This window comes from Paramisgurnus dabryanus, chromosome 1 (genome assembly GCF_030506205.2).
Source record: "Paramisgurnus dabryanus chromosome 1, PD_genome_1.1, whole genome shotgun sequence".
In the NCBI taxonomy this organism is placed as follows: Eukaryota; Metazoa; Chordata; class Actinopteri; order Cypriniformes; family Cobitidae; genus Paramisgurnus; species Paramisgurnus dabryanus.
In genome coordinates, this window is record NC_133337.1 from 26,269,804 (window position 1) to 26,291,848 (window position 22,045).

Consider the following 22,045-nt stretch of genomic DNA (forward strand, 5'->3'; position numbering starts at 1 on the left):
TTGAATTGTTTTCATGTTGATACTACAGACTTTAAAACAATGGTATCATGGTTCTCTACATGACAACAGTTGCAACATTTTCGAGAAAAACTACACGGGAAATATGTTGTGGCATTTCAACAATAGTTCTGAGGCACTCACAAGGAATAAATGTTAAAAAGCCTTTATTGTAAACTTGGCTTTATATTTAAAACCATGCCAACATGTTTCGGCCTATATGGCCTTCTTCAGGGCAAACTCAAAATGGCAGTCTGTAGACTGCATGCTCTATATCTTCATATGGTCACATGACCTAAAACACATGATCTATACAGGTATCACATGACACACAAAAAAAAAACCCCACCAAGCTACATTGTCAATATTATAAAGTAATAATTTTAAATACCACTAACAATACATATAAATATACAGCAACTGGTTACTTTATACAGCAATTACAGAAACAGATTATATCAAAAAAAGAAGAAAAGGATGTAATTACATTTCATGATCCAATAAATAAGTAAGCCTCAGATGCTACATGATTTTACAAGTTCCATATTCTTCACTTTTCACATCAGTATATAATTTAAAAACATCTACAGTGACAGATAAATATACCCAAATAATGACATAGGCATGTAGTCAGTTACAAAAAAGGGGAAAAATCCAATTCCAAGTTAAGACCAGGGTATTGATTAGCTTTTAATGTATAAATCCAAAAGGATTCCCTTTGCACTAGTTTTTTTAATCTGTCCCCCCCCCCTTAATGATGTTTTAACATGTTCTATGCCAATGATTTTTAAAGTATCACTACTTCCATGGCTTGCCTCTTTGTAATGTAGAGCCATAGGGTATTGATGATTACCTGTTCTTATAGCATATTTGTGCTCTGCTAATCTTTCTTTAAGTTTACGCTTGGTTCTTCCAATATAGAAACAGCCACAAGGACATTCAAGTCTATAGACAACAAATGAGGTACTGCAATTAATAAATGAGTGTATACTGTATTCACGATTTGATGTCACATCTGTAAACTTGCTGGTCTTGACCATATTATTACAATGATTACAGTTTCCACATTTATAGTTACCCCTTTTTGTGTTTAACCAAGTTTTATTCTGTACAGGAGGCATATAGCTTTTCACCAGACTATCTTTTATGCTATAATATGCTATAAGAACAGGTAATCATCAATACCCTATGGCTCTACATTACAAAGAGGCAAGCCATGGAAGTAGTGATACTTTAAAAATCATTGGCATAGAACATGTTAAAACATCATTAAGGGGGGGGGACAGATTAAAAAAACTAGTGCAAAGGGAATCCTTTTGGATTTATACATTAAAAGCTAATCAATACCCTGGTCTTAACTTGGAATTGGATTTTTCCCCTTTTTTGTAACTGACGACATGCCTATGTCATTATTTGGGTATATTTATCTGTCAATGTAGATGTTTTTAAATTATATACTGATGTGAAAAGTGAAGAATATGGAACTTGTAAAATCATGTAGCATCTGAGGCTTACTTATTTATTGGATCATGAAATGTAATTACATCCTTTTCTTCTTTTTTTGATATAATCTGTTTCTGTAATTGCTGTATAAAGTAACCAGTTGCTGTATATTTATATGTATTGTTAGTGGTATTTAAAATTATTACTTTATAATATTGACAATGTAGCTTGGTGGGGTTTTTTTTTTTTGTGTGTCATGTGATACCTGTATAGATCATGTGTTTTAGGTCATGTGACCATATGAAGATATAGAGCATGCAGTCTACAGACTGCCATTTTGAGTTTGCCCTGAAGAAGGCCATATAGGCCGAAACATGTTGGCATGGTTTTAAATATAAAGCCAAGTTTACAATAAAGGCTTTTTAACATTTATTCCTTGTGAGTGCCTCAGAACTATTGTTGAACTGTTAATTTTGGATCTCCAAGCTGAAGAGCACCAGAGGAACACACTTTTCTCTACACCCAAGTAGCACTCCTATCAACTCGTTTGTGGATCTAAGTTTAAGGACTTTGAGGGATCATCCTGAACAGGAGTAGCTCCGTTCTTTGAACGTCGGGATTTGTTTTTACTTTTCACTTTGAAAAATGGCAACTGGATCTTTTTCCTACTCCAAAGAAGAGGGTGAGAACATTATTGTTTCAGAGACACTGTTTGATCAGATAGATACAGAGTTCTCAGATGCCAAGAAAATATTTTTTGATCTAAAGAAACTTTCAGAAAAAGATTTGAAATTACAGATGCATATGACTACATTGTCCGATTACTGGAGAGAGAAAATGATCCCAAGAGGATTGAGGATTAATAAATTTCCATCGTTTGGCTTTGGTGATATAGAGTTTAAGAACAAATGGGAAGCTATTTTGAATAAGTGTTCCTTAGACCTTATGTTACTGCTGATTGAAGAAGCTAAGAAGCAGAAATGTGTAACAGAAAGAGACATAACTTCTATTAAAAAAGAGATCTCTACTAAATATAAGGATCAGGAACTTCCATTTGAAAAGGAGATTAAAGATGGACTAGACAAATTACAACGACAGATTAAACAAGAGAAACTAGCAAAATTCAAGAGAGACCAATCGGACTATAAAGGAGAGAAAGTTTACACTTGGAGACAAGGACGCCATCGAAATGTACAGATACAAAGGAATAGAACTGTATCATTTCAACTGCCAAGTAGTGATGATGATCACTCTGCAAGTGAAAGCCTTCCCCCTGGGGATTTTTTAGGTACCAGACCCAAAAAAGACAACAGAATACTAAGACGAAAAGGTGTAAGACCAGACGAGGACGAAGACGAGGCAGTCCATTCAAAAGGCAGGAGCATGAGAAAGAAAAACAGGAAGTAATCAATATCTCTGGTGTACCACTTTCAAACAGCCAGATTTCAGTTCTATCAAAAGGTCTTTCCTTTGCACCTACAAATCCAACTAAGGAATTTCAAACAAAAGTTGATTTATTTAAATTCTACCGCAATCTTCAGCTAAAAGTGTGGTATTACACCAACTATAGCGGAACAGCTGCTTACTCCCAAGAGACACACTTTAGGCCCAAGTCAACTTTTATGCCTTATATAAATAATTCGACCTTGAACACCTTCTCTACAAAAGTTACATATGAAGTGAACAAACTCTTCGCATCTGATAATAAAAAACCCCAACAGAATTACAATCTATCAAAGGATGAAAAAGAAGCATTAAAGTGTTTGTCAGCTAACAATGAGATCATCATCAAAAGTGCTGATAAAGGAGGAGCAGTGGTAGTGTGGGGCAGAGACCAGTATGTCACCGAGGCTATGCGTCAACTGGATAACCGTGAGTACTATCAGCCTTTACCATCTAATCCAATTGAACAAATTAAGAATGAACTAGACGAGATGCTTAAACATGCAATAAGTGAAGACTGGATTTCTAAAAAAGAGCACGATTTCCTACAATGTAAATGTCCAAGAATTGCTTCTTTTTACATGCTTCCGAAAATACACAAGAACTTGGAGAACTCACCAGGAAGGCCAATCATAAGTGGCAATGGTTCAGTCACTGAACCGGCATCCAAGTTTGTTGATTTTCAGATTAAGCAGTTCGTGATAGATTTGCCCTCCTTTATTCAAGACAGCACTTTTGTGTTAAATAAGATCAAAGAAATAAAAAACATTGGTACAGCTTTTCTAGTGACAATGGATGTTGAGTCATTATATACGAACATTGATCACAAAGAGGGGTTAAAGGCATTGTCACATTACTTGGAGAAGAGACCACCAGAACAGATGCCTCCAGCAGAGTTTTATCTTAAAATTAACAGAATGGACATTAACTAACAATGTTTTCTTATTTCAAAATACATTTTTCAAGCAGATAAAAGGTACAGCAATGGGAGCTTGTTTTGCACCAAATTATTCAAATTTGTTTATGGGTCTCTGGGAAGAAACATTTGTCTATTCGACTCTAAATGAATATGTCAATAAGATTGTATGGTGGGGTAGGTATATTGATGACATTCTTCTTATATGGTCTGGGTCACAGCAAGAGTTGTTAAAGTTTCATGCATATCTTAACAGCACTAACCCTAATTTGAAGCTGAGTCTAGAGTTCTCACTAACAAATATCCATTTCTTAGATCTGGAGATATCAAAAGATGACCAAGGTGAATTGCATACTTCCATGTTTAGGAAACCTACTGATCGGAATACTATACTGAGGGCAGAAAGTTACCACCCACCGTGGTTAATAGAGAATATTCCTTTTGGTCAATTTCAAAGGATTAAACGTATATGTGATTCTGATGACAATTTTGAAAAAAATGCTCAAGACATGATTCAAAGGTTTAAGAAAAGAGGGTACAAACATGAGACTTTAAATACAGCTTACAGTAGAGTTAAAAAAATTAGCAGAGAACAGCTGTTGGTTCTGAAACGGAGGCGACAACAAGAGTCAAACCAAGTTTATTTTGTCACACAGTACAGCAATCAGGCTAATAAGATAAAGCAAATAATAAAGAAGAATTGGGACATATTAAGAAGTGATACTGTCTTGAGAGAAATACTACCAGAGGTGCCTACTATTACCTTTAAACGAGCTCCTACTCTAAAAGATAGTCTGGTGAAAAGCTATATGCCTCCTGTACAGAATAAAACTTGGTTAAACACAAAAAGGGGTAACTATAAATGTGGAAACTGTAATCATTGTAATAATATGGTCAAGACCAGCAAGTTTACAGATGTGACATCAAATCGTGAATACAGTATACACTCATTTATTAATTGCAGTACCTCATTTGTTGTCTATAGACTTGAATGTCCTTGTGGCTGTTTCTATATTGGAAGAACCAAGCGTAAACTTAAAGAAAGATTAGCAGAGCACAAATATGCTATAAGAACAGGTAATCATCAATACCCTATGGCTCTACATTACAAAGAGGCAAGCCATGGAAGTAGTGATACTTTAAAAATCATTGGCATAGAACATGTTAAAACATCATTAAGGGGGGGGGACAGATTAAAAAAACTAGTGCAAAGGGAATCCTTTTGGATTTATACATTAAAAGCTAATCAATACCCTGGTCTTAACTTGGAATTGGATTTTTCCCCTTTTTTGTAACTGACTACATGCCTATGTCATTATTTGGGTATATTTATCTGTCAATGTAGATGTTTTTAAATTATATACTGATGTGAAAAGTGAAGAATATGGAACTTGTAAAATCATGTAGCATCTGAGGCTTACTTATTTATTGGATCATGAAATGTAATTACATCCTTTTCTTCTTTTTTTGATATAATCTGTTTCTGTAATTGCTGTATAAAGTAACCAGTTGCTGTATATTTATATGTATTGTTAGTGGTATTTAAAATTATTACTTTATAATATTGACAATGTAGCTTGGTGGGTTTTTTTTTTTTGTGTGTCATGTGATACCTGTATAGATCATGTGTTTTAGGTCATGTGACCATATGAAGATATAGAGCATGCAGTCTACAGACTGCCATTTTGAGTTTGCCCTGAAGAAGGCCATATAGGCCGAAACATGTTGGCATGGTTTTAAATATAAAGCCAAGTTTACAATAAAGGCTTTTTAACATTTATTCCTTGTGAGTGCCTCAGAACTATTGTTGAACTGTTAATTTTGGATCTCCAAGCTGAAGAGCACCAGAGGAACACACTTTTCTCTACACCCAAGTAGCACTCCTATCAACTCGTTTGTGGATATATGTTGTGGCATGTTCACACTCGTTTATTTACAAAGCCTAACGCCTAACAACCAATGGAGTCACACAGTGCACCGTTCTAGTTTCTCTTTTCTAATTGATCTAGCTTTTCTCTCTTCACTAAATTTTGGTAGCCTGACTTTGTCAGACTTTGTACTTCTGTCACAAGGTGACGATCTTTTCAGGGGCGGAACCAAACTTCCCTAACTTTGGTTCCGCCCCTGAAAAGATCGTCACCTTGTGACAGAAGTACAAAGTCTGACAAAGTCAGGCTACCGGAAGGTTTCCCACCGGGCCGGAAAAGAGGAACACCGGACTTCCGGTAGCGCCGTAAGAGGGAAAATCAGTAAATCGAGCGCAGCTGTGTCTAGTTAAGAGAAGCGATTGACGATTGGAGGACACGCTAAACAAAAGGACGACTGACACGAGAGGCGAGGAATCGCGGGAAAGCTCCTCTGCCAAAGGCAGAAAGATGACACACACCTTTTGAAGAGCCCGTGGGCTCTGTTGATCCGGGCTGCGCTGGAAAGCGCACGGAGAGAGGACAGGAGCCGCAAGAGGCGAAAGAAAGGCAGGACGTGCATTGATTGAAGGAGCACCCCGAAGAGAGCAGTGTGGTTGTGTGCTTGTGTGCAGTGTGAAGCGCTGCTGTTCGTATCTTCCAGTACGTTGGCCGTAGGCTGTTTATCTCTCTCTCTCGCTGGAGCTTACATGACCGTGTGGACTTTGGACACCTTAAGGGTTGAAGCACGATTGAACACATTGGATGCTGAGACGAAATAACGAAGAGGAAGTAAAGAAAGCGTGAGTGTATTTCTGCATGGAGAACTTGGAGATGTATGATATTGCTGTATGCTAGGAGGAGAGACGCCCTGTGTGTGTGACCGAAGCGATCGCCGAGGGAATGAGAACAAAGGACAGTTGGAGTTAAAGTTGATAGTATCCGTGAGTATAATACACTGAGCTGATTACACATTGTGAGGACTATTTGTTGTGAAGCGATTAACCTCTGAGTGAAGGAGGAAGGCCCTACCCCTAGATTAGCGTGGTAGGAGAGCCTAAAGGACATTTGGCTGGGGCTAGCCACGGCGACGTATCCGCTGACTGGGCCGCACATACCATCGCCGAACAGACCCCGGCGAAGTGGAGAACGGCGGGCATCTAAGTGTACACTGGATCGTGGTGGGTGAGTCTTTGTGCTGTGGAACTTTCACTTTTGACGTGGTGCTGTGCATTGCTGTGTATTGCTGTGTGTCTTGTCAGACCAAACCCCCGCCTTCGTACGCTTCGTCGAGGGAAAACCAAAGAGGCTGTCAGTCTCAGTGTGGCCATTAAATATATGCTGTGAGCACGTCCCAGAAGAGAGGAGTGGAAAATCCCGTCTGTCCCGAGGTCTCGTCGAAAGGGCGCCCCTGTCCTGTATTCGAACGCCTAAGGAGGGTGAGGAAAGGGCAGCGCTCGGGCCGGTGAGACAGTACGACGTTTTCCCCCTCCCCGCAACCACCGAGCTCGTCGAGAGGGTTTGTCCCCGACGCCACACGGGAACCGTTTACTCCAGCTGACGTATCGAAGACCTCATTGTCCTGTTGCCTGTGGAAAGAGAAGAGAGGGGGCGAGTGAACGCCACGGAAAGGAACCGTGTGAAACCCGTACTTACTGCACGCTGTGTCCAGCAGAGAGGTGAGAGCAAACCAAGTCCAAGTAACTGTGCCTCTTGTGTCCCAGCTGTTGCCTGTGGAAAGAGAAGAGAGAAAACGAGTGAGTGACACGAAAAGGAACTGTGTGAAAACCCGTACTTATTGTACGCTGTGTCCAGCAGAGAGGTGAGAGCAAACCAAGTCCAAGTAACTGTGCCTCTTGTGTCCCAGCTGTTGCCTGTGGAAAGAGAGAGAGAAAGAGAGTGAGCGACATGAAAAGGAACTGTGCGAAACCCAGCCTGGAAGATAACGAGAGCCGGAAGAGGCCGTTATTTTAAGTTCCCCTTCCTCCCTCCCCTATTTATTTATTTTAAGTAATTTAAATAAAGTGTATTTTAATATTATGCTTACCGTGTGTGTCTGGTCATTGGGGTGGCTTTGGGAACCTCCTCAAGGTGGAAAAAGGGGCGTGACCTTATTAACATCTGGGTCCACCCCTACCTGTGACACTTCCGCTAAATTTCATTATGCTTCTGTACTAAGTCTGAGTGATTGAGAAATCATGGAGGGGAATTTCATTGTTCACAGTTAATGGTGGAGAACGCGTGGGCAAACATTCTTTGGTGACATTCCTGATTAACCAGAAAATAAGGTAGGAAGATTTAATTTACATATGGTTAGGGCTGTTTGGTGGAAGAGTTTAAGAGGAGAGAGGGGCGTTCCTCCACTTAGACGTGAGTGGAAAGACGCATCTTTCCCATGTTGTGGCTTCACAAATGCTTTGCTGCATACCTCGGTTGTAATGAGTGGTTATTTTAGTCAAAGTTGCTCCTCTATCAGCTTGAATCAGTCGGCCCATTCTCCTCTGACCTCTAGCATCAACAAGGCATTTTTTGCCCACAGGACTGCTGCATACTGGATGTTCCCTTTTCACACCATTCTTTGTAAACCCTAGAAATGGTTGTGCGTGAAAATCCCAGTAACTGAGCAGACAGACCGGCCGTCTGGCACCAACAACCATGCCACGCTCAAAATTGCTTTAATCGTGTTTCTTTCCCATTCTGACATTCAGTTTGGAGTTCAGGAGATTCTCTTGACCAGGACCACACCCCTAAATGCATTGAAGCAACTGCCATGTGATTGGTTGATTAGATAATTGCATTAATGAGAAATGGAACAGGTGTTCCTTATAATCTTTTATGTGAGTCTATATCAGTGTTAAAAATACTAAGACCAAGTACAAACATACAAAAAAAATGCTCCAGCAAATTTGACTTCAGTAAAATTACAAAAGAGGCTGATTTTTTGCACCAGTAAAAAGACGTATGAATCACATTTTTTACCCTTTTACTGTCTTTGAGGTCAATCTGACCCCATCTAGGTTATGAAACAAAGTTCCCTTCTGCTCAGTGTCATGAGATTTTATACATTTTGCATATTGGAGTAAATGGAAAATAAAGATATGAAGGAGTAAGACCTAACTCAAACACACACTGTTTTATGTTCTTCACACATACGTTTGTTTATTTGATGCTTTTATGTATTCCAACACCAAAGAAATATCTAAACCTCCAATAAACAGTATTTGGTCACTGCTTATGAATAAAGATAATAGCAATGTTGTGTATGCATGTAATTCTGATCAATCATCTGTAGGTCATGTATACAAAACCTGTACAGTGAAATTTCCTTTGTCATCCAAGTTTCATGTGGACAGAGATCAGTACTATGCTGTTTAATTGTAAATGTATACCTTTACAGTAATTGCATTGTGCAGATACATGCCTCTGACAATTATTAAATTTATTCCCTTTACATGATGAGACATCCACCTCCAGTTGGAGGAGGGGGTCTGCTTTGTATGGCTGGCATTTGTTCTCTGTGTTGCTGCATCATCAAAGCCATTGACGCTTCATGTCTCTTCTTGGAGTTCTCTATCATCATTGCAAACTCTCTAGCTCGATTACTCTCAGCTTCAGAGCTCTGTCTCTTAAACATATCTATCTCTCGGCTCATCATATCTGCCTTGTCCTTAAAGCCCTTCTCCAGCAGAGCCGCCTGCTCCTTCAGTTTACTTTCCATGGCACGCTCAGCTTCCAATCTCTGAAGTTTCATCTCTTCATCCATCTTCTGCTTCATCTGTATCATCCTTTCTTCATTACTACGTTTCTCTGCTTCCATCTTCTCTTCAAGTTGCCGTTGTTTCTCCTCTTTAGCTTTGATTTCCTGGTTCAAGAGGGCTGCTTTCTCTTGTTCCTCTGGTCATTTATTGACAAAAAAGGAAACATGCTTTAAAAAAACTTCAGAGAAAAACTCAAATCAATGGATTAGTTGTCCTTTAAAGGGATAGTTCACCCAAAAATAAAATGTAGCTGTTTATCTACTCAGGCCATCTGATTATGTTGGTGCCATTGTTTCTTCAGTAGAATAATAAAGATAGGGTGACCATAATTTTTTAGGGATGTGTCCTGGCCAGGATTTCGGGTGCGTCTTCCAGAAGTCTAATTTGTCGACCGAATACATCATCAAGTTTTTACATTTCAGTTAAAAACACATAAAATCATTGTAGTTTCATTCTTACCTTGAAATTTAAAGGTTGCTTTTCTAAATAATAAATCTTAATGATGCATGCGGTCAACAAATATGACTTCCAGACCAGAAGACTTAAATAACATTTAATTTCTTGCAAAAAAAAAAAGAAAAAAGATAGATTTGCTGCATAAGATGTCAATATATCACAAGGAGTCATGGGGATTAGTTTTGTATTTGATATATCTGCTTTTTGAACTCTGAAAGTGGCGGATCTGTTGATTTGCAGTGGTTCTACTAAAGTAAAAATGTCACAAACATATCTGATGTCCTGAGGGTGAGCAATTTTGTATTTTGGGGTGAACTATACATTTAAGGAAATAAACTTTAGCAAACTTTTTTCACACTTTAAGAAGAAATTAAAGTGTCTTTTTGCAACTCATTTTTATCTAAATTGCACTCTTTCAATAACATGCTGAATGTAACATTTGTTTTAGCTGCATTTTAATAACAAAATAATAAGTAGTTAATTAAATTATACATAACTAATTACACATTACAAGCCAATGTAAAGCTAGCCAAGCTGAATCAATTCCATGATGTTCTGCAACCTTTAGGAATGGTTTCCCGGACAGGGCTTATGCTAGTCCCATACCAAAATACATGTTTGAGCTGCCATATATAAAAAACATCTTGCAATAACATGTACTTTCATATATGTTAAGTGCCATTGTTTTGTCTCAGGATGCACACCAGTATTGTTTTTGTAAGGTTTGTTTGTGGAAAACTACTTAAATGTCTTAATATAACTAAAGCCTAGTCCTGGATTAATTTAAACCCTATCTGGGAAACTCCTCCCTAAGGAATACATTTGGCAGTAGACCTTGTTTTCTAAGTAATAATGTAACACATTAAAGGGCTCGTTATAGTCGTGCGTGGGTCCTACGGCGTAGCTGCGATGGTGTAGGTTCCGCGTCGGTTTTCATTTATACTTTTGCGTCGTCATCCACGTCGACGTGCAAACACACGCGCAGACCGATGGTGGGCAGTAACCACGCGTGTAACCACAGTAGCAGCGCAAACGTTAAAGAAGAAAAAGCGTAGCAAGTTAACCCACAAACGAAGAAGAAACAACAACTTGTTGTGTATAATTTGAGAAGACCAGCAATGATGGAAGTAAATTAACAGCGACTTTTGATGCAGTTTGAGTTAAATCACTCCTCAACTTGGCTCATCTTTGTTTTCACCGTCACAAACGGAAATACCTATGATGCAGTTTTTTTACCTGACGGGAGGGGTTCTGGTGGACCAATCACAGCGCTTGCGGTCCGCGTAGATCTGACGCGCTGTTAACATTTTTGTGAGGTGCGCGTCAGGCTACGCAGAGCTACGCACAGGCTACGGATAGCCTACGCCTTAGCTACGCCGTAGAACCTACGCTTGACTATAAATCGGGCTTAACCCTTACTAAAATTAGCCATGTGTTTTTTTTTTTTTTTTTGTGGTAAACATGACCATGTTTTTGATGTATTGATTATTAGCAAAACCATGGTTTTACTACAGTAATGGTTTAACTGAATGGTTTACAAAACCATAGATATTTTGTGGTAACCATGGTTTTACTATAGTAACCTTGAACCTTGTATACAATACACTCAGAGTGCGATATACCCATTGTGGAAACTTTATCTTGCACATTGAGCATTTGGTTCATTTTTGCTCTGCTGTGCACAACTTTGTGCTTTGACTTTGATCATCCAGCAGCACTCTCATAAGTAGGGGAGACCGGGGCTGGTTGTCTCACGGGTTGGTTGTCACACTGCTTATTTCAGACATACTACATGGCACTGTGGTACAATATTGATATCAATTTGTTAGCCTTTAATAGCTTACTCATTTGCACTTGTAATTTTGCTGAGCAGACACAAAACATTAAGGTTAGGAGACAATTTTTTAATTTTATGGTTCAGAGTAAACTTTCATGTTGGTGTTGTTTTCGTGTTGAGATCTTGTAGGATATAAGTAATTCAAAAACAAAACACTCATTAAAAAGCCAAAAGTAGTAGCTTTATTTTGAGTCATCTTTTAGCTATCAAGTTAAAGTCGTGTGGCAGCTAGCTTAGCATGTTTGTCAAGAAGTCAGTTGGGGATGGTTGTCTCATAGCTTGTGGGGTTGGTTGTCACATGTGAGTATTGGCATTAAAGGGAAACTTCACCCATTTGCATTAAGCTTTGTACCGTTAGAACCCCAGTCATGTTTTTGAATGGTCGTGCATCATTCCCTCAGTTTCTCCTGAGACAGGAGAAATACTGATTTCCGTGAGGCACTTCCTTCTTTCAATGATGTAAAAATCGTCATTTTGCGTCATTGAAAGAAGGAAATCCTGTATCTCTGTTCAGTGTGAAAGACTACAGACACTCATTCCTCATTTTTCCAAGGTGGGGACTTTCGGTTTAACATTTCTGGATCAGATAAGGATATGAACATTTGTTTTGCGAATGTTTCTGGTCGCGTGCTTATTTCAAAGACGTGTTTCGGTTTACGAGCACAAGCTCCAAGAGCTGAGGCAGCGCGTCTGTGGAGATATTATGCAGGGGACGCGTTTGTGTGGAGGATTCAGGGATAAACGGACTTCTGACTAAAGTGAGTGTTTCTATTTTCTTTGTTATACTAACGTGGCATTTATATACACAATAGCATATCTGAGCGGTGTTTTATATGTCTTTATTACACGGCTCTATGGAATGCTTGATTCTGATTGGTCAGTTGAGACATTTGCAGGTTCATTCTTTTCAAATAATAACCGCTCCAAATTAATAACGGATAGCCGGACTACTTGCACGAGTAAAATCGCTCCGCGCCAATAAAGATCAATAAGATCTTTATCTGTTTGGCGCCATCTTGTGACAAACACTGGACAACCACGACAAGACACAGACAGCTTACTGAGACTGAACTTGACAAAATAGAGCATGACAGCTACGAAGCCAACACACAAAAAAATACAGAATGGGGATTAAAACTTCTCAAAGACTGGCTAAAAGAGAAAAAATGGAGACAGACAAGTATGAAGCAGAGGATCTTAATAAGGTATTACGATCATTTTATGCATCTGTGCAAAGTTTCGCGGAAGGATAAAAATGTTAATTTAAAACAAATATAAAATATTTCAAATTCATATTCATGTCCAGTTTTTTTTCTTATGTGGCAAGTAGCCGTGTAATAAGCGGGATAATGTAGAGGCAGCCGGTAGTTATTGGGAAATAAGCCCCTTCAGTGTGATACCTGATCACACTGTCGGGGCTTATTTCCCAATAACTACCGGCTGCCTCTACATTATCCCTTACATATTGTGAGAGCAGTGAGACCAATAATAACACAAATGTAATTACAGTAAACAAGAGACAAAAAGAAAATTGGTAAAACTAAATAAACATTTAAAATGCATACCCTTTTTTAAATACTTCAAAAGACATTTGTACTGCGGATCTGAAACCGCACGTTACTGTTTGAATAAGACTTTGCTACACACCAGGCCAGAGTGTTATCGTGTATACCACAATGTAACATCACGTTTAAAAGTAAGTCATGATTGGTGTCTGTCAGACACAGTGGTGATGGCTATTTTCTTTGTTTTACTAACGTGGTATTTATGTACATAATAGCATGTCTGAGCCGTGTTCCGATTAATGGGAGTGGCTTGCAGAGCTGTGCATTGTGGTGCATAGTGGGAGTTGTAGCTTTTCATACAAATGTGCTCTAAAGTCACGTTCTGTCTTTTCTCGGTCAAATAGACACAAAATTCTAAATTTATGTTACATTTTGACTACAAATATGACCCACTTTCCATAAAGATTAATGCTCTTATCGGTGAAATGGCCCTTTAAATAAAGAGGTTTTAACACTAACAAATATTTTATTTTATTTCTCAACACAGTAGACAATTCAAGTAACTGATCACCCACTTAATCCCATTGTTTAAACATAATGGGCATTGATGACAACTATCATAGGGGTGGTATTCATATTAAAACTTATTTGCAGTTTCTAGCTTAAAAAACTAAAAAGTTACACATTATCTTTTCAGATCCCAATTTATCACTGAAATCCTATTGAACCACTATAGGGACAACCAACCCCATACCCCGTGAAAACCAACCCCGTGATGGGGTTGGTTGTCACATTGTGTCAGAGTGTCTTTGATGGTTAATTACTTCCTGTTACAATATATTCTAAAAGTAAAACGTATACACATTTAAAGCCAAGACCCCAAGTTTTCATTTCATGTAGGAATTACTGCTGAAAGATTTTTTTGAAGATGAGCAATTCATGCATGAGTAAAAATTGTGACAACCTACCCCGGTCTCCCCTACTCAAACCTTTGATGACGTGTTTCACATAGAAATAGGAATTTACAAACTGGGTATTTGAAGGCTTAAGACTCTTACCCTTAATCCTTTTCTGTTTCTCAGTTAGGTTTTTATCAGCCTGCAAAATAGCTTTAGATTCCACAGACTTCTGCTTCAGAAACTCATCCAGGACCTCTTCAGCCTATTAACAAACAGAAACAAGGAATAATTAAGACAACAATGATAAAAGTGATGTGTATTACGAGTATTAACATGCAACAAGTGTGAGCCAAACCTTGACTTCTTTTGCGGCCTGGATGTTATATTTTTGCACAATGTCCTCCAGATCCTTGCAGTAGAGATTATAGCCACCAGGTTTGGCATAGAGCCCTTGCTTAAGGTTTTCCGTCATTTCTACAGTCAGGGATGACAGAAGATCCTCGCATCTACTCTTTGAAGCTTGCTCATTTAGGCTTAGGTATCTCTCAAATGAATTTTTAAGGTTTTCCTTTAAACATAACATTTTGAGTGTTAGTAGCAGTTCTCAGTTGTATTATAATCCATCAGATCACATTTATGAACACGTCTATGACATCTCCTCATGCTGATGCACTATGGAGAGATCTGGCCTACCTCAAGAGAGTTTAGGTACGTCCCATTAGTGTCCCTGAATGAACGCTTCATGAAGGTTTGTGTTGCCAGGTTGCTGAGCTGTTGGTGTTCTGAGGACACATCCTTCAGTTCCAAAGGAAAGGAGTTCTTCAACTTCTCCATTCCACTCTGATAGACCTCAAGCCCTTCTTTCACTGCAGCCTCATTCTCAATCGTTGCCATAGCGATCACAGCGTTCTCCAGACATGGCACAGCTCCACTAGAGATGGTGTCCACGTATGTTTTTGCAAGATGACCCAGAACTGCAAAGAACGAAAAGAAGCCCGGAAACACAATGATAATGAAGAATTGCAAGAATAGAAATTAATTGACTTGATCTCATTATTCACCCCTGCCAGTGACTGTGTATCCTTCTTTCAGCTTCTTTGTCTGGCTCTCCTGAAAGACAAACTCGCAGAAACGTTCTGTAACTTTCAGGAAGGCAGGTGAAAGGTCAGCAAGATTTAAGCTCTCCAGGCGAGATACATTCTCTGGAGCAGTTGGAAACGGGAAAGTGAAGCATGTCCTTGAAGGGAAGAATTTTTGGATGCACTCCCTGGGCAGGTTGTACTCCATCACTTTTTTCCCAGTGCCTAAAACAGATGAACACATGCTGTACCTTCTCAGAATTATCACATCAATAAATTATACAGTTTTGTTTTTTAATGAACAAAAATTCTGCTGATGACAAGTACAAAATAATCTTTAATTACCATGTTTCAGCTTGAGAGCAAATTCTAGATATTCATTTTCTGTTGCATCTTTGTCATCAATCTTTAGCTCAAGGGTGAAGTCTCTTACAGCCCAGATGAAACTAGGGAAGAACTTCACAAACTCAATTGAATCGTCAGCATCCCCATTTGATGATTTGACTTTAATGCAGTCTGTTAGTTCAGTAACATATCTAAAAGTTTGTTCAGGCATGAATACAAAGCGACTATTAAACAGAAATAAAGTTAAAACTGTTCTGTAAAATGTAAAGATGATAATGATGTTTAATCCTCCTCTGCTGAGATCTTTGTTATTTGCAGGCTTTGTGACTGTAAGTCAGGTGTAGTTGTGTTTCTGATGCCCTCATCTTTCTTTTTTATTGTATATGTAATACATTTGTAAAACACTTTTAAATAACTTGAGGTATCTAGATTGTCAGAAGGATACTGCAGCTCTTCAATAGCCCTGTTGTCAATCGTCCCTCGACTGTTGTATACCAGAGTGCTGCTCAGTAACACAGCCAGACAGAAGATGTTGGTGTCATGCTTTGAGTCCCCCTGAGAAAAACAATTACAGTTAGAAAAAGAACGTAGTTTGTAAAGTGTTGTTTTATTTTCCCTGCCTTCTATTTACAGCAAACTAACAAACAATTAACTGAATACATGTGTTCATATTCAAAAAACAGAAATGTAGTTAATTTTATATTTGTTAACATGGTGTTCTGACCTACCATCACCTCCAAGCCTCCTCTACCCCATCAGAAGTATTCATGGCCCCTTTAAACTGACATTTGACTACTTGTAGTTGTGTTTTTTAGTAATTTGTCTGTCACATCACCTTATCGACGTCTCCGAGTCCCTCAGTGTCCAGCAGCACCAGAGTGGTTTCTTTTTTACAGGGGTGTGGCACACACCACATCCAGATGCCCTTCGTCTTCGATTCAATTGTGCTGCCCAGTGCAAATCCTGATAATACCATACCAAAAACAAGATATAATTACTAATATTCATGTAACTGGATCATGTTTCTCTTAGCTTGTGTGTCCACCACAGTGTATTTAAGTAGCTAAAAACACCAGGCACTCTTCTGAAAATGGCAGCTGTGGGCACTTTCTCTCTTGTATATGAAGCGGACGTTTCCAAGGTCTTTGCTTCTAAGCACTTGAGTACCTGCCAGTTAGATGCCTTACCCACCCATCTTCTTAAGGCAATTTTTTCCATTAGTTATACCTGCTCTCACCCACATTATCAACTCATCTCTTTCCACTGATACATTCCCCACAGCTTTTAAAGAGGCCTGTATAACCCCGCTGCTGAAGAAACCCACACTTAATCATGCAATGTAAGAAAACTACAGACCAGTATCTCTCCTCTCCTGATGAACTGATTGAGGTGTTTTTATATATGGAGACATCTAAAACATTCTGGGAGGGGGCCCCGAGGACTGGAGTTGGGAACCACTGATTTAGAGCGTCCTGGAGAGGTGACGTCTCTAAACCCCAGCGCCTCAATACTGGGTTACCCCAAGGCTCAGTGCTTGGACCACTGCTTTTTTCTATATACATGACATTCCTGGGTTCTGTAATTCGGAAACATGGCTTTTCCTACCACTGCTACGCTGATGCAAAACTCCACTTGTCATTCCCAGCCTGATGATCCAACAGTTTCTGCCTGCATCTCAGCATGCCTGAGTGACATCTCATGAAGGATCATCATTTCCAGCTGAACCTTGCAAACACGGAACTGCTTGTGATATCGACTGACCTTAAGATTCATCACAACTTTTCCATTCAACTAGGTTCTACCATTACACCTTCCAGGACAGCCAGAAACCTAGGAGTGGTAATTAATGATCAGCCTAACTTCACAGATCATGTTACCAGCACCACCCACTCTTGTAGATTCATCCTTTACAACATTAGGAAAATTAGACCTTTCCTATCTGGCCATGCTACACAAGTCCTACTCCAGGCTCTTGTTCTGTTCAGACTGGACTATTGCAATGCACTACTGACTGGATTCCTAGCATGTACAACCAAAACCCTTCAGATAATCCAGAATGCAGTGGCAAGAGTAGTCTTCAGTGAGCCAAAGAGGGCACACGCCACTCCTCTCTTTGTCAGGTTACACTGGCTTCCTATAGTAGCTTGTATCCAATTCAAAGCTCTGCTTCTGGCCTTTAAAACCACCACTGGGGCAGCACCCCCTTACCTTTAATCGCTTATACAGACTTATGTACCCTCTACCTTATGATTCTATTTCTCAGATTTTTACTTTTTTCTCTTATTGTTTTCTCATTTCTATGTAAGGCACTTTGAATGACCTCTGTGTATGAAATGTGCTATACAAATAAACTTGCCTTGCCTCTAGATCCCTGCGCTTTCCCAAGAAGTGACGTCTTGTGGTGCCATCCCAAAAAAGGCAAAAAATCACTATCACGCACCTTCTCTGGATCTGTTCCAAACCTGTAAAATGATCTGCCGGTAGTGACAAGATCTGCTGATTCTGTAGCCATCTTCAAGAATCAGCTAAAACCCAATCTCTTCCACCAACACCTCACTCACTAATACAGAGTTTTATGTTTATTTTTCTATCTTTATATTTTCTGTCTTAAAAAATTAACCCTTGGCTATGTATACTGTGTTGATGAGTGCACTTATGTATTGCTGTTCTTGTGTTGTTCTAATTGTTTTTATTGTTACCTCATTTGTAAGTTGCTTTGGATAAAAGCTTCTGCTAAATGTAACTGTAAATAAGCTTATCAAGAGCTATCAGCATTGCCCTTGAGGCTCTAACCTGTTTGTTTCCCGGCGAGTCGATTCATCAGGTAGGATTTTCCAGTGCGATAGAGACCGACCACAGCCACCACCACCACCGGCTGCTCGATCTTCTGCAGGATTTGCAGCGCTGACTGCTGTACACACAGCTTCCCATCTGACTCTGTGTCAATGAGGCAAACTGGATTATCCATGGCCATTTCCCAGCAAGCGATTTTGAATTTAAAAGATGTCCAATAGGCGTCCAAACAGAGCCCAGATGTTTAAGCTAAAACAATGCAAAATTTGGGCTGTCATTAATAATTTAATAGAAATAAAAAAATGAAATTAAATAAATGAAAGCAAAGCAAACAGCTTGTAATCACTGTTGAGTTTGCTTACATCATGGAATATCAAACATCTCACAAGGTATTTTGGCAAAAAAACCCACATTTTTTTATTAAAGTTTATTTAGAAGTTGGTTACTAATACCCGGACTATATCAGACCTCTAGTTAACTTAGATGGTGAAATAGCAGCTATTGCTTGCTGGGTTGGGATAAAGCCATATAACAGATACAAGCCTTTGAAAACCTACAGTATCTACAGTGTACCAGCCTATCAAGTTAAGAAATTATTTCTGTAATTGCTTTCCCTTTCTCTTTTGTTGATTTAAATGTTAAAAGTGTTTCTCATATAGCCTTAACATGCATACACATGTGCACAAGGGCGTAATTCTGGCATTGGTGGGGACATAAATAAAATTGTCGCATTGCAAAACCTGTTTATCGCCATTTACTTAACAACAGACAACTTTACCCAGTGACATCTGACTCGCCACCCCCGGTGCCATCACAAATTGAATGTACTATAATAAACAATTGGTTATGTCCTCAGTACCTTTTTAAGTCTTTGTCAAAAAAAGAAAAGAAAAACGCTATGTAGCAAATATGAATCCATATTTACGTTATAACATTGAATAATATGCAATTAACATTTGATTCTTAATTTAATTTTGCAAAAAAATCCCAGTGTTGAAGTAGGTGTATGTGTGGTGTTTCCTGAACAACTTTTATGAACGTTTCTGTAGTTAACATTAATTTTTTACTTCATTAACAGTTAATCGGTGTGAAAAAAAGTTTTAAATGCAACCTTACATTATGTCAACATCTGTGCAAGTAATGAACACAGTGCAGTAACCATGATATTAATTCATGCTTCCACAATGTTGGGGTTATTTACTTTCATTGATTAGGGATCCCCTAAATAACCTTGCTACTGTACGCCATTTATCAAAGGTTCAGTTACACAAGTTTGCCACTCCTCAGGTTAACATCCAGCTTACATTACACGTTACTAAGTAAAGACAAGCCAATCACAAAGCGATGTGTGTTAGAGAGGCGGGACTCAAGAAATTTGAATCCAATCATATTAGCGATGTGAGTAACGGAGGCGGGACTCAAGAAATGCTAATCCAATCATGTTAGCAATGTGAGTAACGGAGGCGGGAGAACGAGAACGAGAGCTGTTAACCATTTGTGTACCACATAGAGGATTGCAAAAGATTTCTAATCTCATTTAAATGACTCCTGAATAAAATATAAGAAATAAAACATAGAAAAAACAAGAAACAGACGGACATCAATGGTTATATTTAAATACAGATTAATTGTTTGGTCGAAATTATTGCTAGGGACAATTCAGTCTCTCTTCCCTGCTGGGGAACCAGTAAGGTTTACCTGGTGGTCACCAGCATACCAGCACCAAAACACAACATATGCTGGTCTTGCTGGTATGCTGGTGACCACCAGCTAAACCTTACTGGTTTCGTGTAACAAGACATTAAATGTATTGAGTCATGTCAGGTTATAGAGCCACACCCAGTTATGCACTCTCACTCTCTCTCTCTCTCTCTCTCTCACACACACACACACACACACACACACACACACACACACACACACACACACACACACACACACACACACACACACACACACACACACACACACACACACACACACACATTTTGAATTACAGGGTTACTGTATATAGGGTAGTACAATTCAGACAACCTCATTCAATTTCAACCTGCTGGAGCAAAAACAATATCTCTGATACTGATATGCACATTTTGATTGTAAAACATTAAAACATTGAGCTGTAAAAATTAATAAAGAAATCTTACTTACATTTCTGCTTTCTTTAGCTTCAGTAAAGTGATCTCAGATTGTGGCTTCCTTTACTTTGTACTCCTTTAGGTTCAGCTACTTCATTCTGATTAGTCTAGAATAATTTAAGGTGTGTCTTTATATCTCTGTTTATTATGTGTCACCTTCTGACTGTACCTTTGGTTCCCAATTAGGAACTGCAAGAGTTACCTTCTCATGACAGTATTATTTTGACTTCTGCATTGTTTGTCAGCTTAAAGATTATCCTTGGTTTAGTTTATTCTTTCTCTTTTTAAGAGTTTAGTTTTTTTTTCTTGTTTTTATTGATTTTCTCTTTTACAGGTATATATTGTACATATTTTCAGATGACTTATTTTTACATTCTTGATGTAAATTTTTTTGGAACCTAGTATTTGAGTTGTTTGATGTCTTTCTCATTTGGTTAATTGCAAAACATCATAGGAGTGTTTGTGCAGGAGGGTGTGTACTGTAGATTTAACTTGTGTTGCAAGTCACATGGGGAAAAAACGTTAAACCGTAACATTCCAGACAAAAGTTAGGAACAGTGTTTCTCATAATTAAATTTGCTGTAAATTCCCAACGGCTCACTGTCAGTCCTGCTAGGTATAAACCTGAGGAAAATATCTTGTTTAACAGTAGTGCATGATCCTAACAGTACAAGAAATTATTTTGAACTACTGCTATATTAAAAATGTTAAAGTTGGTTTGAATGAAAACATATTAAACAGTAAATGTCAAATCTGGCAAAATCACTACAAATGTAAAGGGGAACAAGGCTTGTGAAATAAAAGGTGTTTTACCAATTGTCACAGTTTGGCTGTGTTTTGTTCGGTCTTGTTTTTCTTCCTGTTTATGATCACTTACAAATGGCGCTTCTCCATTGCATAGTACCCCACAGTTTGGTTTGGGTCGGGTCAGCTCACCTCACTTAAACTTGGTTAGCTTTTCCATTGGCTTTAGTAACATTTCGGAGTGGGAGGGGTGTAGCTCCCTGGTTTTATAAATACCAACTCTCCAACTGATAATCCTCATACTTTATTAATTGTTCATCACACAATTCCTCGTTAGATGCCGTGAGATTTGTTAAAGATCACTGTAAGAGCTTACACAAAGGGTAAAAACCAAACAAACACTTAAATAAAATTATACCATGGTCTGTTTAAATTCTCGATTCTGATTGGCTGGAAGGTGTGCATTAAGTAAGGGATAATGTAGAGGCAGCCGGTAGTTATCGGGAAATAAGCCCCGACAGTGTGATCAGGACCCGACGCGAAGCTTATTACACGGCTACTTGCCACATAAGAACAAAAAATGGACATGAATATGAATTTGAAACATTTTATTGGCACATTTGTTTTAAATTAAAAATTTTATCCTTCCGCGAAACTTTGCACAGATGTTGTAATTGAATAAATAATGAGGCCAGTGTAAGAAAAGATTACAGGGGCTATTTTGGGGATGTTTTATAAATATTATTTTGTTTCATGGTATTATGTTTTATATTATTATGTTTAATGTA

General features: G+C 38.6%; 1 protein-coding gene across 1 annotated transcript; it reads right to left on the minus strand.

Annotated features, from left to right (window-relative positions):
- Nucleotides 1-8,861: 8,861 nt before the first annotated feature.
- Nucleotides 8,862-20,625, minus strand: LOC135779410 (guanylate-binding protein 4-like). Its single transcript, XM_065290133.1, has 10 exons — nt 20,527-20,625; nt 18,376-18,624; nt 16,418-16,545; nt 16,028-16,137; nt 15,583-15,773; nt 15,220-15,462; nt 14,852-15,132; nt 14,514-14,726; nt 14,318-14,420; nt 8,862-9,597 (listed from the first exon to the last, which is right to left on the minus strand). Exons 2-10 carry the CDS (start codon nt 18,554-18,556, stop codon nt 9,152-9,154), a joined length of 1,896 nt encoding a protein of 631 aa, XP_065146205.1. The 5' UTR covers nt 18,557-18,624; nt 20,527-20,625; the 3' UTR covers nt 8,862-9,151.
- Between the last annotated feature and the right edge of the window lie 1,420 nt (nt 20,626-22,045).

What these genes read in the sequence shown, in the direction of transcription:
- LOC135779410 (XM_065290133.1), bottom strand. Translation starts at nt 18,556, where the DNA reads ATGGCCATGGATAATCCAGTTTGCCTCATTGACACAGAGTCAGATGGG. An exon ending in AGGCCGCAAAAGAAGTCAAG is followed by an intron (nt 14,421 to 14,513) that starts GTTTGGCTCACA and finishes GTTTGTTAATAG; the next exon opens with GCTGAAGAGGTCCTGGATGA. An exon ending in GAAACAGAAAAGGATTAAGG is followed by an intron (nt 9,598 to 14,317) that starts GTAAGAGTCTTA and finishes ATAAATGACCAG; the next exon opens with AGGAACAAGAGAAAGCAGCC.